At 36.9% G+C, this 27,642-nt stretch overlaps 1 protein-coding gene across 1 annotated transcript; it reads right to left on the bottom strand.

The window, feature by feature from the left end:
• Positions 1–652: 652 nt before the first annotated feature.
• LOC121312855 (RNA cytosine-C(5)-methyltransferase NSUN2-like) lies at positions 653–27,373 on the bottom strand. Its single transcript, XM_041244704.1, has 19 exons — positions 27,133–27,373; positions 21,977–22,134; positions 19,540–19,644; positions 19,351–19,456; positions 19,009–19,080; positions 16,735–16,819; positions 16,060–16,252; positions 15,281–15,355; positions 14,919–15,049; positions 12,526–12,599; positions 12,280–12,410; positions 8,693–8,789; positions 5,949–6,097; positions 4,087–4,179; positions 3,584–3,719; positions 3,199–3,279; positions 2,773–2,911; positions 2,514–2,553; positions 653–1,447 (listed from the first exon to the last, which is right to left on the bottom strand). The coding sequence occupies exons 1-19, from the start codon at positions 27,211–27,213 to the stop codon at positions 1,135–1,137; spliced, it is 2,259 nt and encodes a 752-aa protein (XP_041100638.1). The 5' UTR covers positions 27,214–27,373; the 3' UTR covers positions 653–1,134.
• Between the last annotated feature and the right edge of the window lie 269 nt (positions 27,374–27,642).

The raw sequence follows: 27,642 nt of genomic DNA, 5'->3' as shown, positions 1-27,642 counted from the left end.
AGTCAACTACAATCTGAAGCTCCTTCTGCGTTCCCACTCAGATTCCGCTCATAGCACAGTGCAGTTAATAAGCCCATATTCAGTAACTCTAAATGGTTTCAATGACATTTATTCACAACAGTCTGCCAAAATAAATAAAAAGACATTAAAATGACAGTTTTGTGTGACCACTACAGAACAGAAACAACATTTGTTACAAGTAAGATAGTGAAATAAAAAGGTAGTACAGTATTTTAGAATACATGCTTCCACTGTGAAAGTTACAAATCTCTTCATTTGTAAAATCTGAAGTTTCATCTGGTCCATTAGGAAAACAACGCCTATCGCCCAAGGCACTGAAAAGGTGAAATGCTCCAACATGCATTCAGGTTGATAGTTTTTAAAGCACAGGCTGCCAAGTGGTACCATTATGGCTAACCGTGACAGATTTGCTTGGTCCATAAGAAACCATAACATTTCTCCTCTCTAGTACTAATGGTTCCCAAAATACTTTTCACGCTGAAGAGTATAACCCATGTATTATGTTAAATTATATTTACAAAAAAGATTTTGTAAATGTTTATCATTTGCTTTATAAAGTTTATCAAGTTGCTAATTTTCCAAAAGGTGCATAATCCACACGCCCCAAAAGAAACCAGTCTTCAATGAAGGGTAAACTCATTTTGTACTTTATTTGTCAAACTGCAAGTCACTGTAATTATTTTATTAGGCTCTTAAATTTGCCTTTGGAAGTTGTTGCACGTAGAGAAAAAAAAAAAAACACTTAAAATAAACAAACTTTAATAAAACAAAAATCAAGCATCATGATGACCACTCAAGGAGTCACTTTTGGTCTAGATTTATTCTCTGAATGGAAGGTGCCTGGACTTGTAGCTTTTGCCTCCACAGCATACAAAAACCAGATCGTCAAATTCTCTGGCTAACTATTTTCTTCAAAACATAAAAGATGGTGGTTTGGGAACAGTACAGTACAAAACCAGACCAACAAAAATAGCTTTTCCCTGCTCTGCTTGCTTTTTTTTTTTTTTTTTAAGAAACTGTCTGCTGCAACTGAACCATGATGGCACCAGTGTACAGAACATGAAATGGCACTGCTACTACCTTGCAAATTATCTCTTTTTTTTCTATTTAGTTTCAGCAGTACTCTCGGTTTGAGTCAGTGGAAGACTCTGCAGTTTCTTTCAGTTCCTCTGTATCAGCCTTTGGGGGTTCCACATTTTGTTCACCATCTACCTCTGTTTCCATGGACATAGAACCTCGGTCTCCACCTTCCTTCTCCCCTTCAGCCATGGCTTCTGAACTGTCATCCTGTCTCTTCTCCCGGAAGACCTCGACCCCCAACATTCTGAGATAGTGAAAGCGCTCATTTTTTGGAACAAAGGCTCGGATGGAAGTCTTTCCCCTCCATCCGCACAGCTCAATGGGACATTGTGGGGCTTCTTGATTCCTATGAGACATACATACATACATAAATAAATAAATACATACATAAGGATGACAGACCGTGGCAATAGATGGGGGTTAATTCAAATGCAAATTCTCTGGAAAGGTTTCCAAAAATCTTGCAATTTCATGGTCAATAAAATTACTTAAGGTCATCTTAAAATGATAATTGCCTTTTGATTCCTGTCCATATTACCAAAGGGCATTATAATCTAGATAGATTAGTACCAGTCTCATGATCTGAACACAACGGAAAGAATTTATGCTGGAGCCAACAAGTTATCATCTTTGACATCAATGTGTACTTTTTTAGACTCTGCTGGCGGCAGTGATACATTTGGATTTAAATCAATATTTACACAACATCTATTTATGAAAAGGCTACACCAAAAATCTGTACAAATCTGACTACCTCCATTTTTTTTCTTTCTTTTTTACAGAAATCACTGAAACTAATAGCAAATGACAAATCACAGGTTTTAAAAAAAAAAAGTAGGCAAGCATGTGCCAAGATAACCAATAAGGCATGTTCTACATTCATGCTATGGTAAAATAACATACCAAATATTTTCATATGTGCAAAGCAGCAGAATACAATAGATTGAAATTATTTATGCCTTTGAATGCGTTAGATATTATTGCGTGGAGTGGGGGGGGGTATTCAATAAACTGATCACTTTGCCTTCACACAAAGGATAAAAACTGCAAACCTTTACAGACCTGGGAAACAGCATATTAATATTGACTAGTTGGCAAGTCAGGTAGTTGCTCACCGCATGGACAATCTGAACTACCTGTTTTCAGGTTTATAACATTGTTATATTGTACTTGTTTTTACAATCGTTCCATTAAATAGGGCTCTGAAGAAACAACATTAGTTGTATAGAACCAACTGTCCAATCATTTTGCCACAAACCGGCCATCTTATGAAACTTTAATCAACTGCAGTGAGCTAAACAAAACAAACAAACAAACAAACATGTCTTTACAATTAGAGAAGCATCTTTCTAGATGCACGTAGAACTAACATGCATCCCCAGTGACGGATAGTAAATATTCAAAAGACTTACTTTGGGTCAGGTTCATATCTCAGTACAATGCTTCCCATACCTGGAAGTGAAACAAAACAAATGCATGAGCAATTTTATTTTTTGACCGCCACATTACTTCAGACTTTGTCAAATAACAAACAATACTTATACAACCAGTACGACAGCCAGATCTGTAAATCAACCTGCAAAAGTGACTTGTTTGAACCAATGACTATTAGTAGAATCTGCATAGTAGACAGCAGTAGGTTGGTTCAGCAAAATGTGCATCTCCACTCACCCAACTGCTTAGCCTGTGCATGTGACTGTGCTTCCAGTTTGCTGAGGAAGGGGTTCTCTTGTGTCAGAAGCACCTTGATATCTTCTACACTGACAGTAATGATCCTGGCATTAATATATGGGTAGAGAGTATAAATGCCCTGGTAAGAATAAAAATAAAATCAAATAAGGAGTTGCATTCTGTAGTTAGGCTAGAACATCAAATTGTTAAATAAAAATAATAAATGGAACAAAACTAGAAGAGCTTAAATAAGAAAGATTATGCATATACAAACTGCAATTTGGCGTGAACTATCCACATTTAAAACACACACACTTACTTTTGTAGATGTGAAATCTATGACATTAAGTATTACAAGAAATCAAATGTGTATTACAGAGAAACCTCAAATAAGCAGGCAAGGCAATTAAGAAAAGTGAAGGGTACCTCCTGAGCAAGTCTGAAGGCACATCCAAACTGTTCCCCATCATTATTACGGGACCAAACTTTAACTCCAGTGTTAATAACCTGTAAAGAAAAAAAAACACAAAAAAAATTAACATTACCCCCTATGCCCCTTCTCTCCCCACTGTCTCTATCAAAACAAAAACTTGAATGCAGTCCATATATATATTATATATATATATATATATATATATATATATATATATATATATATATATATATAATATTTATTAAATTTATTTTTCACGGGGGGGAAAAAGAAAGCATTAGTTGCCACTTTAGAATAACTTAAAACTTTGTTTAAATGATAACCATTCCATAAAACTTAAATTAAACAGGTTTCAGAAATCAAGTGTGGTGGCCTCACCTTCAGACGCTCGCTGTTGTTCAGCAGTACGTTCCGGAGCTCCTTGGATACCATGTACAGGTTTCGTTTCTTCCCCTCGTGCGTTCTAGTTAGCACATTCATCTTGGGAAAGTTTGGTGTGAGGTTGTAAAACTTCCTGCAATTAAAGATTCACAGTTCACTACCAAGGCAAGTATTTTGGAGGAAGCTAACTTTCACCAGTCTATTGGGAACACATAGGACAATGGCAAACATCTGCGGAAAAACATCTTAGTGTCTCACTTATGTTTAAGGCCACAGGTAAAGGGAATGTGGGCTCAAGAGTATAACTGAGGTAGAAATGCTTAAATTCAATTATTCAACAGACAAAAAAAAAAAAAAAGAAGAATTATATGCCTTGTTCCTTAAAAACCAAAATACAAAAAGGACAACGTAAAACATCAGCATTTACTATCATAATAAAATCAGGTTTTTCATTTAAGCAGGTCCTATCTAACCTTTCTCTGTACTACAGTCAGACTTACTGGATTGGAGTGAACACAGGATCATCCTCAGACAGGAACACAAAGGGATCTTCTTTGAAGCCAAACAGCTTCATCTTTTTTGATGGAGGAGGGCTGGAAATAGAAAGTGTTTCATCATGTCAGCTGGGATGTTTGCAGATGCAACACATCAATAGGTTTGTACACATTTAAAACTTAAAATGCAATCTATTACGCAGGGAAAAAATAATAAATAAAATACAAAATGCATCTTGCATAAACACATCTGTAAGCTGAAGCAGGAGTATTTATTATATAGGTCCATTCAGTTGTAGTAAAGCAGTATACAAGTACCACTCACTTACACTGGCGATTAACCCTTTGCGGTCCTATGTCGGACCAGGTCCGATACTACAATTTTCCCTTTCCAGTCCAATGACGGACCCTGTCCGACATCATAAAAAAAGACGTGAAGCACAGGTCTCCAGTAGTTTTTTCTCCAGATAAGCAGAGAAAACCTTTCATTGGCTAGGTGAGACGATAGGAGCCGAAAAAAAAAAGGTGTATCGCATAGCCCCATGCACTTCAGAGATAACACATACATAAAACAAAGGAGATAGCTGCTTCTGCATCCAGCGCTCAAAGAATATCAGACATAATAACATAATGACTTGGATTGCATTACTGAAGAGTTTGGTGACAAAACGAGTGATCAGGAGAGGATTTATCAGTATGCACGTCTATAAAGAGGTATGTGGAAAAATCCAGTGAGCAACAGGTGGGGCTTGGCTGGAGATACAGTACTGAGTGAACTTTTGTGATTCAATGCCCTTTCAACCTATTTTACTCTGACAAAAAAAAAAAAAAAAAAATGTAAACAGCGCATGTGAAAATAAATTGGACCTGACAGGTGCTGAATAAATGGACTGCAAAGGGTTAAAGACATTACGCATAAAAGATTCAGCCCTTATGATTGCCTTCTAGTCCACCACAGACTTTACAAAACTGCTTTTACACCTAATGGACTCACTTTTTTGCCTTAGGAACCAAATCAAATTGTTGGGTGCCACTTTAGAGCAAGTTGGTTGCTACCATATTCAACTGTTAAAATACAACAACTTGCTGAGACACTAAAGTGATACTAGAATAGTAACTTCATGTTTGTACTCACTTTTGCTGATTGATAACTGCAATTAACTTGGCACGTTGAGTATATTTTAGATATTTTGCAAGTGTTGTCTATGGAGTTGGTGACGGCACCGCTAATTGTGTACAGTTGTAACATGGGAAACAACATGCTATATAGCTGGCATGTTAGTTGGTGAAGCCCTGATCTGAGAACATGCAACACAGACAGCTTGTTTACTTGTTACCGGTTATTTTTCAAAAACAAGTTTAAGTATTAGTGAGTTTGTTCTGTTATTTACAATATTAAATGGTCATATACTTTAGATATTTACAAACCATTATTTTTCATTGAAACAATCTGAGAGCTAGATTTAGTGAATGGCAATTTTCTACTGCAATCAAGTAAGCTGCAGTACATTTAATTTTGAATCCCCCCCCTCCACCAGTACGCTTCCTAATTACAGTCCCAAGTATTTCCATGCATTCAGCCGTCACCAGTCAGGTTTTCCCTTTTGCTTTATTACATAACTCGCTACATTTAGTTTTTCATTGTGGCAACTGCTTAAACATGCCATATTAACTTAAATAAAAAATGTAACATGGTAAACAAATAAATTTAAAAAAAAACTAAATTATAAAACAGCTACAGTCCCACCTCTCCTAGGCTGTTTTGAAAATGTTAACATGTGCTTTGTAGAATACAGTAAATCTTCATGGACAACACCCATACCGATTTTAATTTGCACTGCATATGCAAGCTGTGACGGAGTTCTCACCCACACACTCCATCTTGCTGGACAGTGCTCTCCATAGAGACCTCAAGGTCCTTTGGTTTGTCCTCCACCGCAGCTTCTCCTGCCTCGTCAGCAATTTCAGCAGGGGTCTTCTCGGCTTCAGCAGCTGGCTCTGCTCCCTTATTCCTAAGCTAAATGCACAGTCAAATAAATATACAAGACATCCATGTGAAACTATATACATTTCTACAAAACAATGGCATGAAAAACCGTCTGATTATTCCTGCTCCCTGGGAGATCAATGTCCTTTGAACAGGATCCTTTCTGCAGTATAGTACAGAGGTGGCCAAAGCACCACTAGTGAGCCGCATGCAGCTCTTTTGCAGTTCCAAGTGTGGCTCTCAGTGAAATGCTGGGTTACGCATGCTTTGCTGCTCGAATGGACTGGAGAAAGAATAATCAACAATCAAATTTCATAATTTTGAATTAACTGCTCATTCATTTCTTGGAGACAATGGCATTACGTAACCCCCCCCCCCCCCCCCCACGAGTAACAAACGAAAGACTGAAATAGTTAACTGGAGAGTTAAAGAATGTATTTAACAAATACACGAACTAGAAAGTTGTTTTTGAAAATTAGTTACCTTCACACATGTGTAGCAAATATGATAGTGAGAATTAAGTACAGTTATTATACATGTGCTTATGTAATTAGAAAATGCAATGGTTTGACTAGTTATCCATTACTTGTGGTGTGTATTTGTTTCAGATGTCACAAAAAAAAAAAAAATTACAGCTGAAGATGTTATGAACCAAATAGAAGGTGGTAACACAAGTGCCTTTGAAGACTCTTCAGATGATGATGTGGATGAAATGACTGCTCTACTTCAAGATCAAGACATTGATCATAGTGATCCACCCTCAAACTGCTGAAGACACTTAGTGATGATGATGATGTTCAGACAGGTCTTGCACCCCATGGAATTGAATATTGTTGCATGTTCATATCATTTCAAGGTCAGAATTGAACCTGGTTCAATGGCAAATGTTTTGCGTTTTCCTAATGATGTGTTTTGTAGCAAGTCTTGCTTCTGTGGGTGAGGAAACAAGTTACAAGAAACACACTGAACAAAAATATAAACGCAACATGCAACAATTTCAAAGATTTTACAGAGTTACAGTTCATATAAGGAAATCAGTCAATTGAAATACATTCATTAGGCCCTAATCTATGGATTTCACATGACTGGGAATACAGATATGCATCTGTTGGTCACAGATACCTTAAAAAAAAAAAAAAAAAAAAAGGGGGGGGGGGGCAGATTTTAAAACCAGTCAGTATCTGGTGTGACCACCATTTGCCTCATGCAGCACGACACATCTCCTTCGCATAGAGTTGATCAGGCTGTTGATTGTGGCCTGTGGAATGTTGTCCCACTCCTCTTCAATAGCTGTGCGAAGTTGCTGGATATTGGCGGGAACTGGAACACGCTGTCGTACACGTCGATCCAGAGCATCCCAAACAAGCTCAATGGGTGATATGTCTAGTGAGTATGCATGCCATGGAAGAACTGGGACATTTTCAGCTTCCAGGAATTGTGTACAGATCCTTGCGACATGGGGCCGTTCATTACAATATGTAACACAATTTTTGTTCCTGGGTAGTAAGTGTTATTTCCTAATTGCTTATGCCTCAAAAGTATAGAAAATGGCTATTATTCCCCACAAACTTTGCTTTTGTGACCAGGACAGTGATATTTCAAAATATCACTATTTCCAATGGGAAAACGGGCAAATGTGTCTTTTCGTTCACATAAAGTCAGAAAAAAACAACATATGAATCCAAATTAACATGTATTTATACAAAAGTAATACAAAAATGACTACAAAAGATTTAGAAGTGAGTAGTTTTTCGAGATTTACGATTATACTGTCAATTCACTGCCCTCTGTGCTGCCTGTTTTTTCCCTGTAGTTCAATTCTTAACACCAATCACAAACACAAAAGCCAGAGTGCCACATTTGTGACTGGGTTGTATACCTTTAAGACAGTCAAATTTAAAGTGCTTGAAAAATCTAGTAATCATTATAAATCTGTGATTTTAAAAGCTAGTTGTTTCTTAGAACAGCTCACACGTATTCTGATTTGGAATGGATGTGTGACCTGAATGAGGAAATAATGCGACCCAGCGTCCAGCCCAGTTAAGTAGAATGGCAACTGCTAAATTTGTGTTGGTCACAGACAGTTCTACAGTTAGTTCCGTTAATGAAGTATGTGGTCAACAGTGTTGTCCACACAGACTTTATTGGGGTTCGGAATGTGGGAAAGGCAGATGCAGAAGCCCAACTGTTGTATCTGGGAATGAGCATTAATTTTTACAGTATATGTGTTTTTTTTTTTGCTTAAATACAATACAGTATTCTTTTTTTAAGAAAATAAAATTAAAAAGTATAATATTTTAATCAACAGCTGTTGTTGATTCCAACTCCAGAACTTCATATCAGGACTAGCAAGTTTCAAAAGGTACTGTACCACGGGACATCAAAACAAGCTTTTTTCGTTTTATGCTAAATTTTAAAAAAAAGTTTAACACTTTTAGACTAGCAAACGAGTGCTTTGTTTTAGTTGAATAAACTGAAAGTAAGGTTAGTTTCTTGAGACTGGTCATCTCTCATACTTTAAAACAGTACTCTTAAGGGCAAATTCAACCTTTTTGCATGAATTTCATTGGGGATTAAATATATGACCAGCTCACTGCAGGTTTAATTTATCCATTTATACTGCACCTTTGGATGACGCCTATTCCAAGGCATTGAGGCTTTCTTAACAAGCACAGCCACGAAGAAACCGCCCGTGTTCTGGTGGTGAGGCAGTATCCGCATGCTGTAAACACATAAATAAATATAAAAACACCCCACTGCAATACTAAATACATGTCAAGAAGGGGCACAAGTATTCAAGTTACCCCATTATTAACACAGAAGGGATCTTAACAGATATTGAATACCCTCATCAGTTGAAGCTGTATTACAAAACACTGTCGTTTATAGAACAAAAAGCATCCAAATCTGTCTCCACACATTCTCCCCCCCAGGAAAAATTCAAATAAATTGAAACGCTATTTGGTGATGATAAGTCCATTCAATACTGCCACTGTTCACATACATAGAATAAAAAAGAGCCTACTACAAAAAGAATGTTAAATACCCAGCTCACATGGTTCTGAAACTATTTTAGCAGTCTTTACAAAAAAAAAAAAGTGCCAAGAGGAAAGAAATCAGCCTGATACATAAAACAATTTATCAGAACACTTCTTCACGCTACTTAAAAGAGCTAATTGTGCGAGAATTTCACAATCTGCTGTATGGATGCTGATGTTTATTCATGTTTGCTGTACTCCAGATACATTCTTAGTGAATGAAAAAATACAATCAGAGCTTTGCACTCTAAAGCCCCTTTCACACTGGCACTCTGTCTACCCAGGTCACAATCCTGTGTAGTGTGAAACCATGCACCTTTGTAAGCCGACCAAATAACAAACAGCCACCCTTGTGTGAAGGTTTCACTTGAGCAAGGAACGTTTGTTTATTCTGTTCAGCCAAATGTTTGTTTGAGACACACCATGAGCCAGATTGCAGCAGAGATGATGAAACATTTGCTCTAATCAACATTTGGGCCGACGGTTAAATCCAGAGACGCTTCTTCTGGAGCATTTGCGTCTGTCGCCCAGGTCAACCCTGCTTCAAGAAAAGCAGTGTGAAATCCCTAGCTGACCTGCATGTCACTGGGATAACCCCTTTGCAGCAGCCATCGGCGATGTTCAATTCCCCTAGTGGTCTTTGGATAGCCGCCATCGGCAATGTTCAATTCCACACTATGCCTCTCTACTTGTCAGGCTGTTCACATTGAAGATTATGTCTTTGATCAGTGTTTCCAGCACCACTGCTCCCACACTCACAGATCGCCTATACAGTTGCTTTTTCTCCACACAACAAAAAGTTTCTATTTGAAAAGGACAACAAAAAGTCCCAAAACATGCAAGTAATTACTGTTCTGATATTCTTAAACTTTAGAAATGTGTTTACTTGGAAGTACGTACATGTATATACATCCATTATCCATATACTATATACTACCAGTCAAAAGTTTTAGAACACCCCCATTTTTCCAGTTTTTATTGAAATTTAAGCAGTTCAGTTCAGTCCAGTGAATAACCTGAAATGGTACAAAGGTAAGCGGTAAACTGACAGAGGTTAAAAAAAAAGTTTAGGTTACCAAAAACTGAAAAATAATATACATTTCAGAGTTACACAAAAAGGGCTTTTTCAGGGAACAAGTAATGGGATAACAACTTACAGCTGTTCTGCAGCAATGGAAGTAAATTAAGCCTTGAAAGTTGATGATAACAATTCCTACAGGTGTCCCAACTTTTGTTGATTACTTACAAACCAAAGAAAGCCAAGGTGTCAGTGAGTACAGTTTCCTACACCATCAAAAGGCACTTGGAAACTGGAGGAAACTCTGAGCCACCACAGAATCAGAAGACAAGTTTCTGAGAGTCAACAGCTTGCGTGATAGACTTGGCTTGTTGAGGAGAGACAGGAACACGTTCAGATGAGAAGGGCAAGACGAAGAAGACCCTGCATATTTGATCCCAGGGTCACTTTGTTTGGGATGCTGGAGGATGCGGTGCTAAAGTGTTTTCACTGTGTAGGTTATACTTGACCTAACAGCTGGACTGAGGGATGAGCTAGATCCCAGCATCAATCTAGGGACCGCTATCCCTGCCCATGTGAGAGTGCTGTGTTCCCTGCACTACACAGCCTCTAGTTCCTTTCACACCAGAGTTGGAATATCTGCTAGGCAAATTTGTGGATGTCATGCTAAAACGGGCAGGCCAATACATATCATCCGTAAGGACTCTCAGCTCCTTCTCAGAAAACTTTTCTTTTCCGTACACCAACAGGACTTTGCTGCCTTTCCACTGACATTTTATTTTGGTTTGCATTTTCGTGCTGCACAAATGTCATACAACGCCTACTGCTCTCTGTACTCCTAATGCTGTACTCCATAACTATAGCTTCAATAATTAATGTTAGAATTATTTAGTTTATCCTAGGTTACCTATGGAAACAGTGTATATAAAAAAGGTTCTATTGTTGAAAAGGTACCTTCGAAACAATAGAAAATTATAAAATGTAGTTAATTATCATATTCCTTCAAATTTAAGAGATCAAAAAACAACTAAAAAGGTGCATTTACAAAGATACAACCTCAATTATTAAGAGCCATTTATACAAAGGAATACTCAATTTTTTGCAATGAAATGCTACAAACTCATCTATTAGGCATATTGGGAAATAACATTGTATACTGGTAAATAAACATGCCTGTAACAACAAATCCCTTAGCTGCCGTACGTCATGAAAGATTCGAGATTGGACAGTAATACGTTTGTTCATCTTTTCTCGGGCAGTCAGTCACGTTCGTGTTTGTGTACTTGGGCAGCCACGTCTTTTGTTCACAATTTTAATACACGCATCACTATGCTCAATGCAGGCCATGTTTGAGAAGGTTTAAAAAATGCATCCTGAATTCTAATGAAGACGGTAAATTATTATGAACTAAACATACTCATGTTACCTAATGGGATGAACGTGTCTGTTGGAATACAGTTCCACCAATCTTGGTTCAAATTTGGAGATTGCAAATCTTAAATCATCTAAAGGTTCATCAGGCGAGATCTAGATTTTGTATTGTTTCTCACAAGCACTGCCCTTTCTTTAAAAAACCCTTGAGGTTTATCTGCAATGTCTGTGATTTGTATCTAACATGCATCACACACTGTGGCCTTTCTTGGGCGTTTTTAACATTGACAAACTCATTGCTAATGACAGGACCCACTAAAACCAATTGCCACGAACTGTTAGCAGACAACAGGATGCCGCAATGCATGTGAAAATGCAACCAAAAAGCGTTGAGACGGAAGTATCATTAGCAACAAGTTTGAACAAAAATAAATAAATAAACACTAAAACCTATTCAATACACAGCAAGACGCTTTTACAACACAGCAGAGACACAGTTTGGGAAACACTGGGATTAATTAAGCAATCGTCATTGATCAGTCAGAACACCAAGCTCTGTTATTTATATTTTTTTAAAACCATAATTTAAAAATAGTAATAAAATTGCGTGCTTTATACTTTTGATAGATTATCTAAATCCCAATAGGCACAGGGTGCTGGCAATGATGTTGCAATATCGCCCTCTATGTTTGTATAGCGTAAATGCCTTATGACACACACTACAGACTGACTAAACCAATAGTTATTAATTGATGCCTTAAAACCCTCTTTGCTTAAATACATACCATCTCTCCAGCTTCATTTCTTTTAGCTTTTCTGGATCAGTTGGAGGGAACATCGTAGGCCGAATCTGCGTGTGTCTATTCTGTGGTACTTCTGACCAATTTGCATACCACTCACCAGTTTTAGTCATGAGCTGCAAACAAAAGAGAGACAGACAGACAAATTAAGATTGTAAAAATAAAACCCTTTAGCTTTGTATTTCATAAATATAACTAAAAGTTGTACATTTCAATACAATAAGATCAAACCTTCCAGGATGTAACTCCAGGCATCCACTTCAATCCAGGCACTTCATTAGCAACATCAACAAGTTCCAAGGCACCTGAAACAAACAAGAGGTCTTTCTGAATACAGGATAACATTTCAGGACAACCTTCACAAAACAAAGCTAATTCTAGTTATTCAAAACCGGTAAAAACAAATAAGAAATACACATATTATTAAATCACTGTCATTATAATTGGTGATTATACTTGATGCTTGGAAACCAGCTGTACTGAGTCACAGTTACAAGCTCACTACGCCAGCATGGAGACAAGGACGTAGCCTATTCCCAGATCGAAGTTATATACTGGCCCAAATATTTCTCACCTCCCTTTAGACAAAGATTAAAAGGAATGAAACAAAGGCTAACAGAAGTACATTGGAGTAAAACAGAGAAAACATTTTAAAAAATGTAGTACTAGAGGCACAAAACAATTACATACCAAAATTAGACAAATCAAAATCTAAAACTAAATGGCCCAAATGGTTTAATAGATCAATTTTTTTTTTTTTTTTTTTTTTAGTATTCGGAGAAAAAAGGCTCTTTACAGAGCGTTTAAAAGGGACCAAGAACAAAGTACACAGAAAGAAACTGCAAACACAAGTCAAAAAGGAAGTTAGAAAGGCCAAGAGAGAGCTAGAAATGAGCATTGCTAAGGGGGCTAAAAACAATTCCGAAAAGTTTTTTCCAGTGTTATAAAACAGCAAGAGAACATTCAATGAGGAGGTAAAATGTCCAAGAGATAGAAAACGGCAAAATCAAGAGAAAAAAATAGCAAATATATTAAATGATTACTTTTCACAGGTTTTTACAAAGGAGGATACGGACAACATGCCCCACATGTCAACCTGTTCCTATCCAGTTTTAAATAACTTTAGCAAAACAGAGGCAGAAGTGTTAAAGGGACTAGGAGCTCTTAAAATAAACAAATCCTCTGGGCCGGATGAGATCCAAGAAATTAACTAAGTTATTTACAAACCGCTAATCAAGATCATGCAACATGCTCTTGACACAAGGGCTGTACCAACAGACTGGAGAATTGCAAACGTAATACCAATCCACAAAAAGGGAGACAAAACTGAACCTGATAACCTCTACTACATGTAAACTTATGGAAACTATAACAAAATCCAAAATGCAAAATTACCTATATGGTAACAGTATCCTGGGAGACAGTCAGCATGGTTTTAGGAAAGGGAGATTGTGTCTAACTAAGTTGCTTGATTTTTTTGAGGATACAACAAAGACAATGGATAATTGCAAAATTGACATGGTTTATTTGGATTTCCAGAAAGCTTTTGACAAAGTCTCACATAAAAGATTAATTCTCAAACTGAAAGCAGTATGGATTCAATGAAATGCATGCACATGGATTGAGGAGAAACCTCAAAATGGAGCGAGGTAACCAGTGGAGTACCACAAGGATCAGTATTAGGTACTCCGCTCATCCTAATCTACTTCAACCCTTTGCAGTCCAATTATGTCTACTGTCAGGCTGGTCAGATCTTATTTAATTTTGGCGAATTAAATTAACTTATTTACGTAAAACATGTTTTAAACCACTATATAAAATCAAAGTGACACTGACGGAATAAATTATACAATTTTTTTCAACCAAAAACATGTTTTTATTCATTTTTTTTACTATTTATATGAGGTGAACATTGCAAATATATATATATATATATATATATAAATATCACAAAATTATTGGTTTTGCTGAGTCAGTGTGATTTTAGAGCAATCACTCAGATTCCAAACATACTGTAAATCAGTAAGACAGCCCTAACAAAGAAAATAAAAAAATAACCAATAACAATGCATTTATTTTATAATGATTTACTTGAGAACAGCAAAATACAAAATAAAGTGCATAAATTTGAACCAAATATAACTGTGTACATGCTATTCACACATGTATCTTTAAGTGTCCAGTGTGCGATACTTTTCAAAGCAGACCCGTATCTACAACAGAACTATCTGCGCTTACAGGTGCATGTCTCCCCAGTAATGTTGTTGAAGCCGACATCCTGGGATTCTTCAAGAAGCTGCTTGATGAGATTCTGGGCTCAATAAGCTACTAACAACCATACAAGCAAGATGGGCCGAATGGCCTCCTCTCGTTTCTAAACTTTATATTCTTAAAAAGGTGTACAGTAGTTTTAATGAACCCACTTTGAAAATTGATGCTCGCCTCCCTTTTTACATATGTTTTGCTTCACAAGAGGAATTTAAACAAACTAAGCTAGCAGCAAGGTCTTGGACAGCTGAGACCACATTTTAAACCAGAACAATTTTACAACACGCACTTTGATTAACACCACACAATTTAGCAATTATGAAAGTCTTGGCGTTTAAGACACACCGACAACTCACCTTCACTTTTCTCCAGCAGTGATGCAATGACAGCCTCATCCTCAATAGGGTTCAGAGAGCATGTAGAATAGACCATTCTTCCACCTACTGCCAGCTGCTCAACCCCACGGACTGCAATTCTCATCTGCAGCCTATTTAAAAAAGTACAGATCTTAGATCATACAATTACATTATAATTATTTATATACCCAAATATATATTCTGGGATTACCTACTTACATCTCAGACCAGCAGATACCAAACTGACTTCAAGGGATTCTGACTAATTTTCTCAAAGGTGCTGGAGGTGGATTAATAACCCTCAAAAAAGCCACCTGATTTTTCTCACGACTTATTAGATGCCACACAATCCAGGTACTTACCCATGTAAATGAAGACTGTTACTTGTTGTCCATTTTTTCCATACGTCAATGTTCTTTCTCATAGTCCCATCACCACTGTTTGGAGTATAAATTAAATATTTTCTTATTTCATATGAAACATTGACATAGCTATTAATGTAACCACATATTTAGCAATTACTTTTATTTTCTTGTTATTTAAAACGGTGACAGTATATTGATGCACTACTGTTAAGATCAACTGAATAGACCACAGGAAGTTCAGAAACCTGTCCAAAACAATGGCAATGGGACCTTTATGCCCTAAATGTTTAAAGTTTATTTTGGATCAGAGTTAAGCAAGACACCATTTAGCAAGAAACTTGTGGTTAGAAGCATGTAAGCAGAGCCTTAAATCACTGCGGTGCAAATGGACAGAAGTCAAGAATGTGGTGGCAAGGGAAGAATAAAAACATTGGGATTTTACTTTAACTGTCAGAAACACAGCTGGAGACGGGTATACGAAGTTATGGAAAGGCAATATAAACAAACCAATCCACATCAGGCTGCTCAGGGCAACAGTTGCATAAATCACACGAGATCACTAGCACAGCCATTTGCAATTCCTTTACTTTACTGTCATCAGCTGCTGCAGTGTAGGTGCCTCCCTGCAGATTTTAAGTATGAATATGAACATGACCTATAGCCCTTCCACAAGTGTGAACGTTTTGCCAATGCATTATTCTCACTGTTTTTCCAACAACAACTTTACAAAACAGACAGGGACAGATTTGCAAGAAATACAAGAGTTTTTACTTTACCTGCAGGGCACGTCACACAAAATCCTGTCATAGAAAAGAATATCCTTTTTGCCATCACAGTCTATCTGAAGCCTTGGGATGTTGGACGCATCATGGTTTACAACCATAATACAAGGACTGTTTAATCTCTTTGCCTGGTGAACCAGTAGGTAGCAGCGTTTGTTGTCCACATCGTTGGCAATGACCAGCCCCTCTGGGGAATTGAAACATAAGTGACTTGTTTAAGGTCCATGAAAAACAAACAAACACATCAGGCATTCCCTACACCCATACAGAACACAAATACTGTACTGTAAAAGGACACATTTAACACATTGAAATAAGAACTTAGTATATTGAAATTTTTGAATCTGCTACCCTTTTCTGTTCTGGGGTGCTAAAAGGATGCAATTTCTTGCCTGGCTTGGGGTCTCATAACTCAGTTACAATGTAGCACTGACACTGTATATTTATTTGTTGTATGCAATGTCAGTGCCACATGATACAATAGTACAATAGTGCATTTTGATTGTCATCATTGCATTAAACACACAGGAAATAACCAATAGGAAATATTGACAAATTATTAAAACTAGGAGAACATGAAACATTTCCAGGTCAAGTCTTTTTTTATTTCACATTTCCATTGGGTAAAAAACTAAATCCAGCTGCATTTTCTGAAATGCTGATGATTACCTGGAAAGGGAATATCCATGTCAGAGTGTAGCATTTCAATCAATTGTGCTGTCTTGGAGCCAGGAGCTGCACACATGTCTAGAATCTTATTGGAGGACAGGTGTTTTAGAATTTACTGCACATCACTCAGGCTTGTTAACACATATTTACTTATATATTTTCCTATTGCAGCAACAAAACATAAAATCACACTTGTTACAATTACACAGAACATTTTGCCAGAACAAAAACTTCCAAAATACCTATCTTGGATCCTTGTTAGGTTTTCATAAATTCAATGGATATATATGTACATTAGGGCTGTCTATTAATCACAGTTAATGTGTTCATTTTTAAAATGTATTTAACATTTAACACAAGTTCATCACACTCCTGTCTTGTAACTCTTAGCATACTGCAATTAATTTCCTGTGGCACCATTTTAATACACTCAAGTGCATGCCAGAATTGAATGAGTGCAGTCATTGTTTGAATATAAAATTAGTCATAGAACCACATTATGTAGCAAAGCACTCAAACCGAAGGACTTGTGAATGGGAAGTTTAATGTTTTAAAAACTTTCTGATGGTTCACTGGCTAGAAAAAGGGATACTGGTATCTGTGAAAGTGAGTTCCAATATCACAGAAGTGCATCTAGTCTGCTGTACCACCACATGCTTTCACTTCTCAAAATACACTCTAGTAGTTTTTCTGCTACAGACAACAACAATACAACAAATGAAACCTGTCAGTGTCTACCAAGTACTCTTTTAGAAATTTAGGATCACTGCAAACCCATGAATGAAGCTCAGTCCGATACTATATCCAGTGCTGCTGGATAGATACCAACTGCTGCCCCGGTAACATTGTCGCTTTGTTTTATTACAATAACCACATTTATTATTAAATGATATTATTTACAATTATGGAGGATATAACTGTTACTCAGTGAATGTTTTGTTTTATTTAGTTCAAGTTATTAATAAATGAGTATTTAAAATGATGTATTATTATTATTATTAATTCAACAGCAATGAAAAACTGACATTTTAGGAGTCAAAGTGTAGCAGGGAGAGATCTGTGCTGTCTCTGCTGGCGTGTTCACGGGCTGCAGGAAGAGGACGGCAGTCGCCCAACAACCGCCTGTGAGTCATGGCAGTGACACGGGGAGGTGGGAAAGTGGGTGTGTGGACTTTCCCCCTCTCTGAATGGCTGAGAGGCAAGTCTTGGGAGATTGTTGGTCCTATAAAATAACGCTCTGCTGTTTCCGCAGGTCTGCCCTGTTAAACGCGCCGAGAGTGCAGAAGCGCTGGTCAACGACCGAGAACCAGTGGGAGAGAAAGAAACGGAGGTTCAGAGCGAGACAATGAGGACGGGGAACCCTTGGGCAGACCCCTGATTAGTATATCAGAGCAGCCTAGTGAGCCGGCAGTGTAGGGCGGTGATCCGGGTCGCACGGGCAGAGGCGACTGGGATATCGCTGCAAAGTGCAGCACCTTTTCTTCGTAGTTTTTGTTACTGTTTTATTTTCCCTGTTTCTTTGTGCCTTCTGTTTTGAATTATTGTTTCGAAGCACCTGCAAGGGCGCCGGTATTGTGTACCATCGCTTGGTATGCCCGTGGTTCTGTTTACCATCGTTGGTAAATCAGACCACGGACCCAGAGCGCCATCTGCGGGATTAAAGAAAAAACAGCACCCTGAAATAAAACTGGGCACCTGTGCGGTGTTGCCAAATTCACCTGTCTGTCTCCTGTGTCAATGAATTAACCACCACCCTTCCATACAAGGATACTGTAAAGGAAACTGATAATTGTAAATGCAGTAAGGTGAGTAAAACTGACTCTATTGTGAAGCTGAAGACAGAGAAGTTGTTTCTAGTTTGAACACAAGTACTGGATTTACTGTAGAAATACTGCATGCATCACTAGTATAGCGAATTGGGGGACATGCTGTAGGAGCGTTAAATTCGAGGCACATTATAACAGAGCCTTATAGCGAGGCAGCACTGTGTATGTATGTATGTATGTATGTATGTATGTATATATATATATATATATATATATATATATATATATATATATATATATATATATATATATATATATATATATATACATATATATATATACACACACAACACTTTTTTGAATACCTTACTTTAAAAGTATCATTCAACAAAAAACACAGCATTACAATGGATTTCATGACTCCTACATTGTACTTGCATTAGCATACTAAAAGTTTATTTCAGTAAAATATTACTGCATTTATTTACACACACACGCCCTGCCCTACCTTATGATGAGGCGCAATTTTAAGCAGCAGAGGAGGAATCATACTGACAGCTTCCTGTCGGCTGATATTGCCCTGGGGGAAAAGTAACATTGTTTTACTGCTGGAAAATCTGGCATTAAGCAGTAGATTTTTATTTATTTATTTAATTTCTAATAAACCACATTCTGTACACTTGCAGCCCAGGATGATACAATGTTACACTTCTCAGGTACACAGATTGTTATACAAAGGCAACATGGTGAATCATGCAATGATGCCGCTTTTTTTAAGGAATCAAAGGTATTCGAGAAACTCTCAATCACAGCAGAGTAACACAACATTTAGCAGAGCAAAACAACTTACAGATTCAGTTTCACTAACTAAAAACTGGTGAAACTTTTCTAGCAGGGGTGACTTCCGCAGGATTTTCCTGCTCAAGTTGGTGTGCCACGCCAGCTCATCTGGGTACCTGCGTTTTTAAAAGACACCATAAATACATTACTTTCACTTCTTTGCAAAGCACACTATAGTTGGGCTTTTAAGTGTTCTTACCAGCTTAGTGGCTGTGGAGCCTCTATCTTTTGGCCATCCACCTCTAGATCTTGTAGTTCCTTGAAATACTTTTCCTTCAGGCAATGAAGAATCTCTTTTGCATGACTGATTTCAAAACAAGAAGATACGTTAAATTAATATAAGAAAAAAAACCCTAATGAAATACTTATCAGCAATATCAAGGTCCTGCAGTGGACATACAATAATTCAACATCTTTAGTATAAAAAAGGGCAATGCAACACACAAATACATTTAAAAAAAAAAAAAAGAAACTACCAATTAGCAGGCAGGTATTTAAACAAAAAGAAATATTTGTTCGGGGCAGTCTCCAGTCTGTGTGTGGAGTGAGGTTTCACAGTGGTGAAAACCTGACTGGGTTCACGAAGGTAGTGTGGAAACCTTTTTGTGTGTGTTTGAAAACTGTTCTGTTTGGGAATGGATTCTTTCAGTGCAGTGGGTTTGTGCATTTGAGAAAGGTGAGGAAGACTCACGAAATTAATTGCAGACTGAAGCTGACGAGAAGCAATTCCCCTCTGCTGTATGAATTAAAGCAGTGTGCTGCTTTTTATACAAAAAATGAGAAAAAGCAGGTTGCGTAGAGGATTTATACTAGACCCTGACGCCCCCAATAAAAGGAGGGAGTGGTTGTACAGTATTTGTTTGCCTATTTATTTTTCTATGGGTCTCTCGTGGCCCTCAACATATAGCGGGCATATATATATATATATATATATATATATATATATATATATATATATATATATATATATTATATATTATATATTTATTTTATATATTACTTTATTCATGTTGATTTGTACCAGTTGGATGTCAAAGCAAAATCCCCCCCAAAAAATCCATAACCAGAGAAACAATCAAGAGAAAAAATACGCAGGACATTAATAAAACGCAAATAACAACAGTATGTTTCTAAAACGCAGATGTAAAAGACAACATTCCCCCTTTTCATTCCTATCCAATAATTTTATTTATAATATCAAGTAGTTTTATGCAATGAAATGTGTAAAAATGGTTCCACTACTCCCTGCATCCTCTTTACAAAAAAAAACAAAAAAAACCTGCAAAGGTCTCAGTATCCCATATAGCACTGTGCACGTCCCTGGTAGCGACTCACTAATCTGTATTGGAGCATCTTACCTACTGACTCTCACCCAAGAATTTGGGCAAGTAAAACACATGCTCTAAAACCATGATTTTAAAAACATGGATTAGGCCTGCAGGGTTTCTTTATTGGAGAACAATTCTGACATCTTACCTGCTTTCACAAAATTTGCAGCAACTGCGATACCTGTATTTCGTGTACCAGCAGAACAGGGTTTTAGCTGAGTGTCAGAACAGACTGCAGACCAGAAAACACTCTCGTTTACAAGAGGGTCACCTAAAACATGACAATTTCAATGGAAGCTCCTGAGAATTAACACTTTGATTTGGAAAGAGCACAAGTCATTTTTTGACTTGGGTGCTAAAAGGAAAATTTAAAAGAACTTTTAAAACAGCAAAACTGTAAATAGTTATGATGTTGGCAGCTACCCACAGAGACACTGGTACATGTTCTACCACACTGATTTTTACATTGTGAATGGGGGATTTTCAAAAGATCCTTTCATGGAAAGCTTGTCTTTGTCTATTTCTACTACCATTATACTGTTTTGCATGTTAATTTCTCTAAGCTGAAATAGTTACACTGGAAAATAATGTAACTGTGTTGATATAATACGTAAAAACACAGAGATTTTGAGATGGTATGCTTTTTACAAATGCACATTTTAAAGGCTAGCGTGACCTCTGCATCTCTAAATGGTCACGCAAATTAGTTTTGTTACCGGACTACCGCAAACATTGCTTTCTTTACTTTTCTTTCTTGCCGTCTTACTTTAGAAAACAATTGTCAAACATTGAAAGGCATTGTAGCTCAGTCAATACAGTATTTGTAATTCTAGCACATCCTTTAACTCCTGCACAGATGCAATCCCATCAGTAAACACTCACAGGGGGCAGGGCAGGGGGGAGAAGGTGAGCTCAAACGCATGCAGATTCAGTGTCAGACTAAGGGAAGCTTAATGCAAAAAAATAATGGCCGATTTCAAATTTAATAAAAAAATAAAAGCTTTTCTTTGTTAAACCCTTTACACAAGAAAGACACAAGCATGACTATCGATAGTTGTCAAACAACACAATGCATCGATAAATCGATGCAGCGCCTCAGCCTTAAGCGCAAGCTACTCCGGAGAATACTGTAAATAACAGACTGTGGCAATACTTTTGGGCACCATTTTATGTAGACAAAGGCATTACTGGTCTGTTCTTAATTGTGCAAATTAATTTACACTTGTGATTTCACTTTGTGTGTGTTCTGTATTGTTGGCCTATGTGCCCATTCCTCTGGCCAGATCTACATGCATACAGTTTCAGTACCTTTTGTAACCTGTAATCCTAATGGTGGCAGGCAGAGGTTCCCTCAAAGCCTCCATAAACTGCTCCCATTCTCCTTCTGGGATAATCTTCAGCTCTTGATAATACTGTTCAAAAAGTTTGTTTTCCTTGATAATATCAGCATATCCAGCTCCCCAGCCCTAGAAACAATGATAAAGCAATGAAAGTAAGTTTGCTTACTTTGTGTATGTAAAATGGGAGAAACAAATATTTAAAAAATAAAATAAAAACAATGAAGAAAAAAAATCCAATTGTGACAAAAGCATGGCAATCATTAATTTGGGTTTCTACTGTATTCCCATACTGAATAGTGACTTGGAGAAAAAAAAAAAAAAAAAAAAAACACACAAGTCTCATTCTAAATATTATATTAAGTTATAAGCTGCCATAAATGTCCTGGAAAATTAATGTGTTTGCCAAAGACCTCCCAATCAGAATATGCAAACATTACTGGTATTTCTGCATTGGAATGTGCATTGGAGACCCCCCTCAATTTCTTTCATCTGAGGGGGAGATATAATGTCAGGAGTTGGGCACAACAGATGTAGGGGAGCTAATTTGTCCACTTACTTCCCCCAAGGTGACCCAGTCATAGGCTGCATTCACACAGTTCATTTCAAACGGACTCAGTTTACTTGCTGATCACACTTATCTGCAAGCAAAGGGACCGAGTTTGTGTGGATGCAAGCTAAAGTTAGTTTTTGTTGGTCCTTTTCATTTTATTATTTTATTTTTTTTAAGGACCAGTTTGTTTGTATTCCCAATGCAGTTTGCAAGTACACTTGGCTCATATACATGGTGTGTGAACCAGATGTTTACAACATCCTGCAAGGCATATTGACAGATGGCAGCTATTGGTGTATTGCTTCGGTTTTTAATATAGCATGTTTTAGATTCTAACATACTGCTGTGGAAGAAAGCACTGGGGAGCACTTCACTAATTTAATTAATACATTTCTTGAATGTCTACAGTAGGAGAATGCAGTTCACGAAATTCTGCACAGTTCTCCAAATGTCGACATTAAACAAAGTAATTTGAGAAAAGATTTAATATATTTTACTACTTTTGTGAGTTGTCCAGTTTGGCTTGGTCCAATCCGGAGCTTCAGTTTCCCGCACTGTCCATGTAGGAGTACGATTTCCAGAGTGGAAAACAATGACTTTTCTTCAACTCACTGATGCTGTATCAACTCTGACGCCATTAACAAAAATATATAAATAGTTTAAAAATTAAATATCAGGTGAATTTACTGCAGATTTTAAAAAAATTTACTTAAGATTTAAAAAATAGATCAGCTATTACCATTTAAACTTATGGTATATACAATCCAAACGATTAAACAAATAATCCATAACTATTTTAATTTTTGAATGGCGCAAACACACAATCCAATACATTACTCTGCTATTAATTTCCAGAGCATGCCAATACAGTTGTGTACTTAAAAATAAATTAATAAGTAAAATACAACAGCAAAACCTGGACGATTAACAATGTTACTGTTTCCGACCACGACAAAAAAAAGGCTGAAACTGTGACAATCTTAATTTTCCTAAGATATCTGGTAACCCTAATCTTAATGTAGTTACGTGACATTTTTAGGTTTTTGCAAAATGTTTACTTTCTAGTCAGATTACCTTGCATAGTTTGTTTCATGTGCAAAAGGACCAATGTAGTGTTATTTTGCGGTACGTGTTAAAACGTGGTACACAGTTTACTGCGCTTGCTCGGGCAAGCACAAATGTTTTAAGCTCAGAAAACAAGGAAACGACCATCTGAATGGGGTACAACGTACCGAGTTTGGCCCTTAATATTATTTTTAATAGAGTTTTTGTGAAAACGTATGTGACTTTAACATGTATTTTAAATGCAATAGGCTTTAGAGTGTATGAGGCTATTCTAAGATCACAAAAAGAACTATGAGCAGTATTATGGTTTTGTTTGTTTTTGCCAATCGCTTACCAAGCCCTGTGTTAGTTAATAAATGCTTTTCATGCCATTTATCTTAACTCGTCTACCCATTGCCCCTGCATGTCTTGGATGGTATCAACAAAGGTGTTTCTTTTTATTGTTCATTTATTTTACTTATTCTACTGGAAAGTGGCTGCATTTTACAAATGCACTGTGCTCTGAGAGTACTGAACTGAACGTTGTTTAAACAAGTCAAATCCACATGGGGGGGGGCACTAGAGCTGCAGAAAATACTATTTTTGTATTTATTTTTAATTTTAAATAATGGCAAGTACCTTTTATATATTCATTGGGATGTACTACAGCATAATGTAGTTGTGCAAACATTTTAATATTCTGAATATTTTTCCTTTTTTGTTACACATTTCATGTATCAATATTGGCACTATACTCTTGAGTTTGGGGATGAAAAAGTTCATTACTGCTATAATAAACGTGTTGTTTAAGAAGTTTGAAAGAGTGAGTTTGATAGCCATGAAACTAATTAAGCTTGGTTAGGTTTGGAGAGATAAGAGATTCCTCCTGGAGTTTATTTTTGTATCTTTTTTACTTTAGCAACTCCTGTCTCCCTTGTTTATGCACCGTAAAATATACCCACTAGACTTCCCTGATGAAAAAACGATTGGCCCTTTGACAGCATTAAATGACACTACCATTAGGTCAACTGATACCATATTACTTTGAAATAACGCTGCAGCATTACTTTTACATTGCTAAAAACTAGGGCTGCTCCGATTAACTCTTAACTAAAGAGTTGATTGCAGATTCTTTTTTTTCTTTAATTTAATCATGCAGAATTTATTTTAATGGAAAATAATGACAAATACCAGGACACACTAAGGGAAGGGATATACTCGCCACTTTCAACATTCAAATTATTATAAGGTATCCGTGGCTTACCCGTAGCTGTCAATTAAAAAAATAATACTGCTGGAACTGTCTTTTGTTCAGTACAGAAAAGGCGATAAGGAACAACATTGGCTACAGAAATCTATGATGTCTATGGAAGTCAGCACAAATACATGTGTTCCCAGAGTCACTTGCAATCCACTGTAACACTCAAACTTTTGGTCAACCCCGGAATGATGTTTAACTGGATCAGCAGAAGTGTAGGGATACAATATATCACAATGAGAAAAAATCGTGAGGTTATTATAATGCTTGATTGATTCTGTTGTCTACTTTGGCAAACAAGAACTGGCATTCAGGGGGCATGATGAAGGCACCAATTCCTCAAACAGAGGTAATTCTGTAGAATTACTTTCTCTGATTTTTGACTACAACAGCTTGTCAATAGCCACAGTATTCTCAGGTACCTCTAACAAGATTCAGAACAAATAAATGCAGACCTACAGGAAGCCAAGTTCGTAACTGTAATGGTGAACATTAACCGCTTTGGAGTATTTAAAGAATGAAACAAAAAATGTGTGTGTGTGTGTATATATATATATATCACACACACACACACAAGTTTTTTTTTTTGTTTTTGCCTAAGCGCAATACACACAGGAAGGCGAAGGAATAAAAAAAAGCCTATCTACAAAAGAAAAATACATATTTTGCATTGCTTGTGTTGCGCAGTAGTTCACAAGGTTTCTTTCCTCTCCTCACCAACTGAGTGTCCCAATTTTTCACTCTTGCTATCTGGTCACCCTACCTAAACTAGCTTCTGCTTAACACTCCAAAACACCACACCCACCACTCTCTGAACTTCCTGTCTGGATTAGGATTCTGCAGCATATCTTATTAGCCAAAATACTGTGCATACAAGCAAAACAGAAATGCATTTAAGAAATGCATATATATATATATATATATATATATATATATATATATTTTAGTGCTGCTGTATCAGGGCATAGCGCTGTGTACCTACGCTGTTCTTTTTTTGTTTGTGTTACATAAACTTTACAGTAAAATACCAGTATGCTCCAATGTGTAATTGTACAATTTTAAGTAATTTATTCATGTTTATTCAATTTGTTTCTATTTGTAATGTTTGCCATACTCTTTTGTATACGTTTCTTTATGAAGTGCTGCATATATCTGAGCTGGTGTAGTGAAACAAAAAATGTACGTTTTATTATTGAGAGTGGCTTTATTCGTGGGCGGCGTCTATTGATAAACATCTGCTATCTGAGGGCGGTGCTTATTCAAGATCGGCGCCAACTCAAAGTAATACGGTATTTACGTTGCTTTACATAGTAACATTCCTATTTAGAGTGAATAGGTATGCTGCAAACACTATTTTATCTCCAAATCTATTATCTAGCTATAGCCAACATAACATATCCAATGCCAAGTCATTTGTATACAGTACACACAGGCAGTATGCATATACGCCTCATTTAATACAATTCTAATATATTCTATTCACCTGTTTAAATGAGGTACCACAATCACATGGACAAATTTGAAAAAAAAAAAGTTGATTCCACGAGCTTAAATATGCATATTGTTTTAATGCAATGTTAATGAGTAAGTAGGGTTCCGAAAACAGCTCTAGAGCACGGACAGTGTAAGTATTATTGCCCACATTGTCAAACAGGTAACAACGCAATAACGACCCATGATGTGGTACAGAAAGCCAGTGCAGTGTATATATTGTAAAAACGTAAGAAAAAATATGTACATGCATTAAGTACTTCAAATAGAACCGTACCGCTTTTTGACAGTGTATTTCCTGGCCTTACATGGATCACATTTTGGTAAGCGTACCACTGTCTTGCCCTACACGGAGTCCTCAGCTGTGTTGTATCACATTGAGGTTTACCAAGCGAACCACCCTCGGTGCGTTTCCCAAGCTGATCTTTGTGGTGTTAACACACACCAATCGTACCAAAAAAAACCCTAGTCTAAACGGACCAAGTGTGAGCACGGTCATAGTTAACTACTCGTGCTACACATCACCAGAATTTAACACAATCTCTACTCTCTAGACTTTTGGAACATTTGTCACTATTAAGCCGTCGATTTCACACCACGTTTTTGGCAAACTTTTAGCCGACTGGCAGGATTTGAAATCTTGTTGTTTTTGTTCATATAAATAACTTGGGAAATTGAATTGCAAAGAGAAACCAGGATTTACTCACTCAAAACACTGAAATTCTACACAGTATAACAACATTAATATACGAGATGTTAAAAAGCTGGTCAGTTTACGTACAGCGTGATCTCTGCTACTTCCTCCGGGTTCACCGTTTCTGTCTTGTTGGTTTTTCTGCCTGTATCTGTTCCTTTTGCCCATTTTCGAGACGCAGACGACTCTGGAGATAAACCGGAGAACAAATATTTTGGAAGAAGCAATTGTATACTACCCGGCAGCAAATTCACCTACACTGACAGATGCTAGAATCTAAACGCAGGTGTTGCTCATAGCAGGGACGTGAAAGGAAAAGGGCCCTAGAGAAACTTGCGTGATGCCCGATCAGAAGACAACATAATGCTGTGTGTCCTTCAGGCATATTGAAAGACAGCACAATAGTTCAGCATGGGGGTATATTAGTACTGAACTTTCCGAAGTGTTGTGGTTTTTGGCGTCGATATATTATATATATATATATATATATATAATATATATACATATATATATATATATATATATATATATATATATATATATATATATATATAATATATATCCCTATATATATATATATATATATATATATATATA

This window comes from Polyodon spathula, chromosome 3 (genome assembly GCF_017654505.1).
Source record: "Polyodon spathula isolate WHYD16114869_AA chromosome 3, ASM1765450v1, whole genome shotgun sequence".
Lineage (NCBI taxonomy): Eukaryota > Metazoa > Chordata > Actinopteri > Acipenseriformes > Polyodontidae > Polyodon > Polyodon spathula.
Note: the sequence above shows the minus strand (reverse complement) of the source record. Positions and strands in the feature narration are given on the sequence as shown.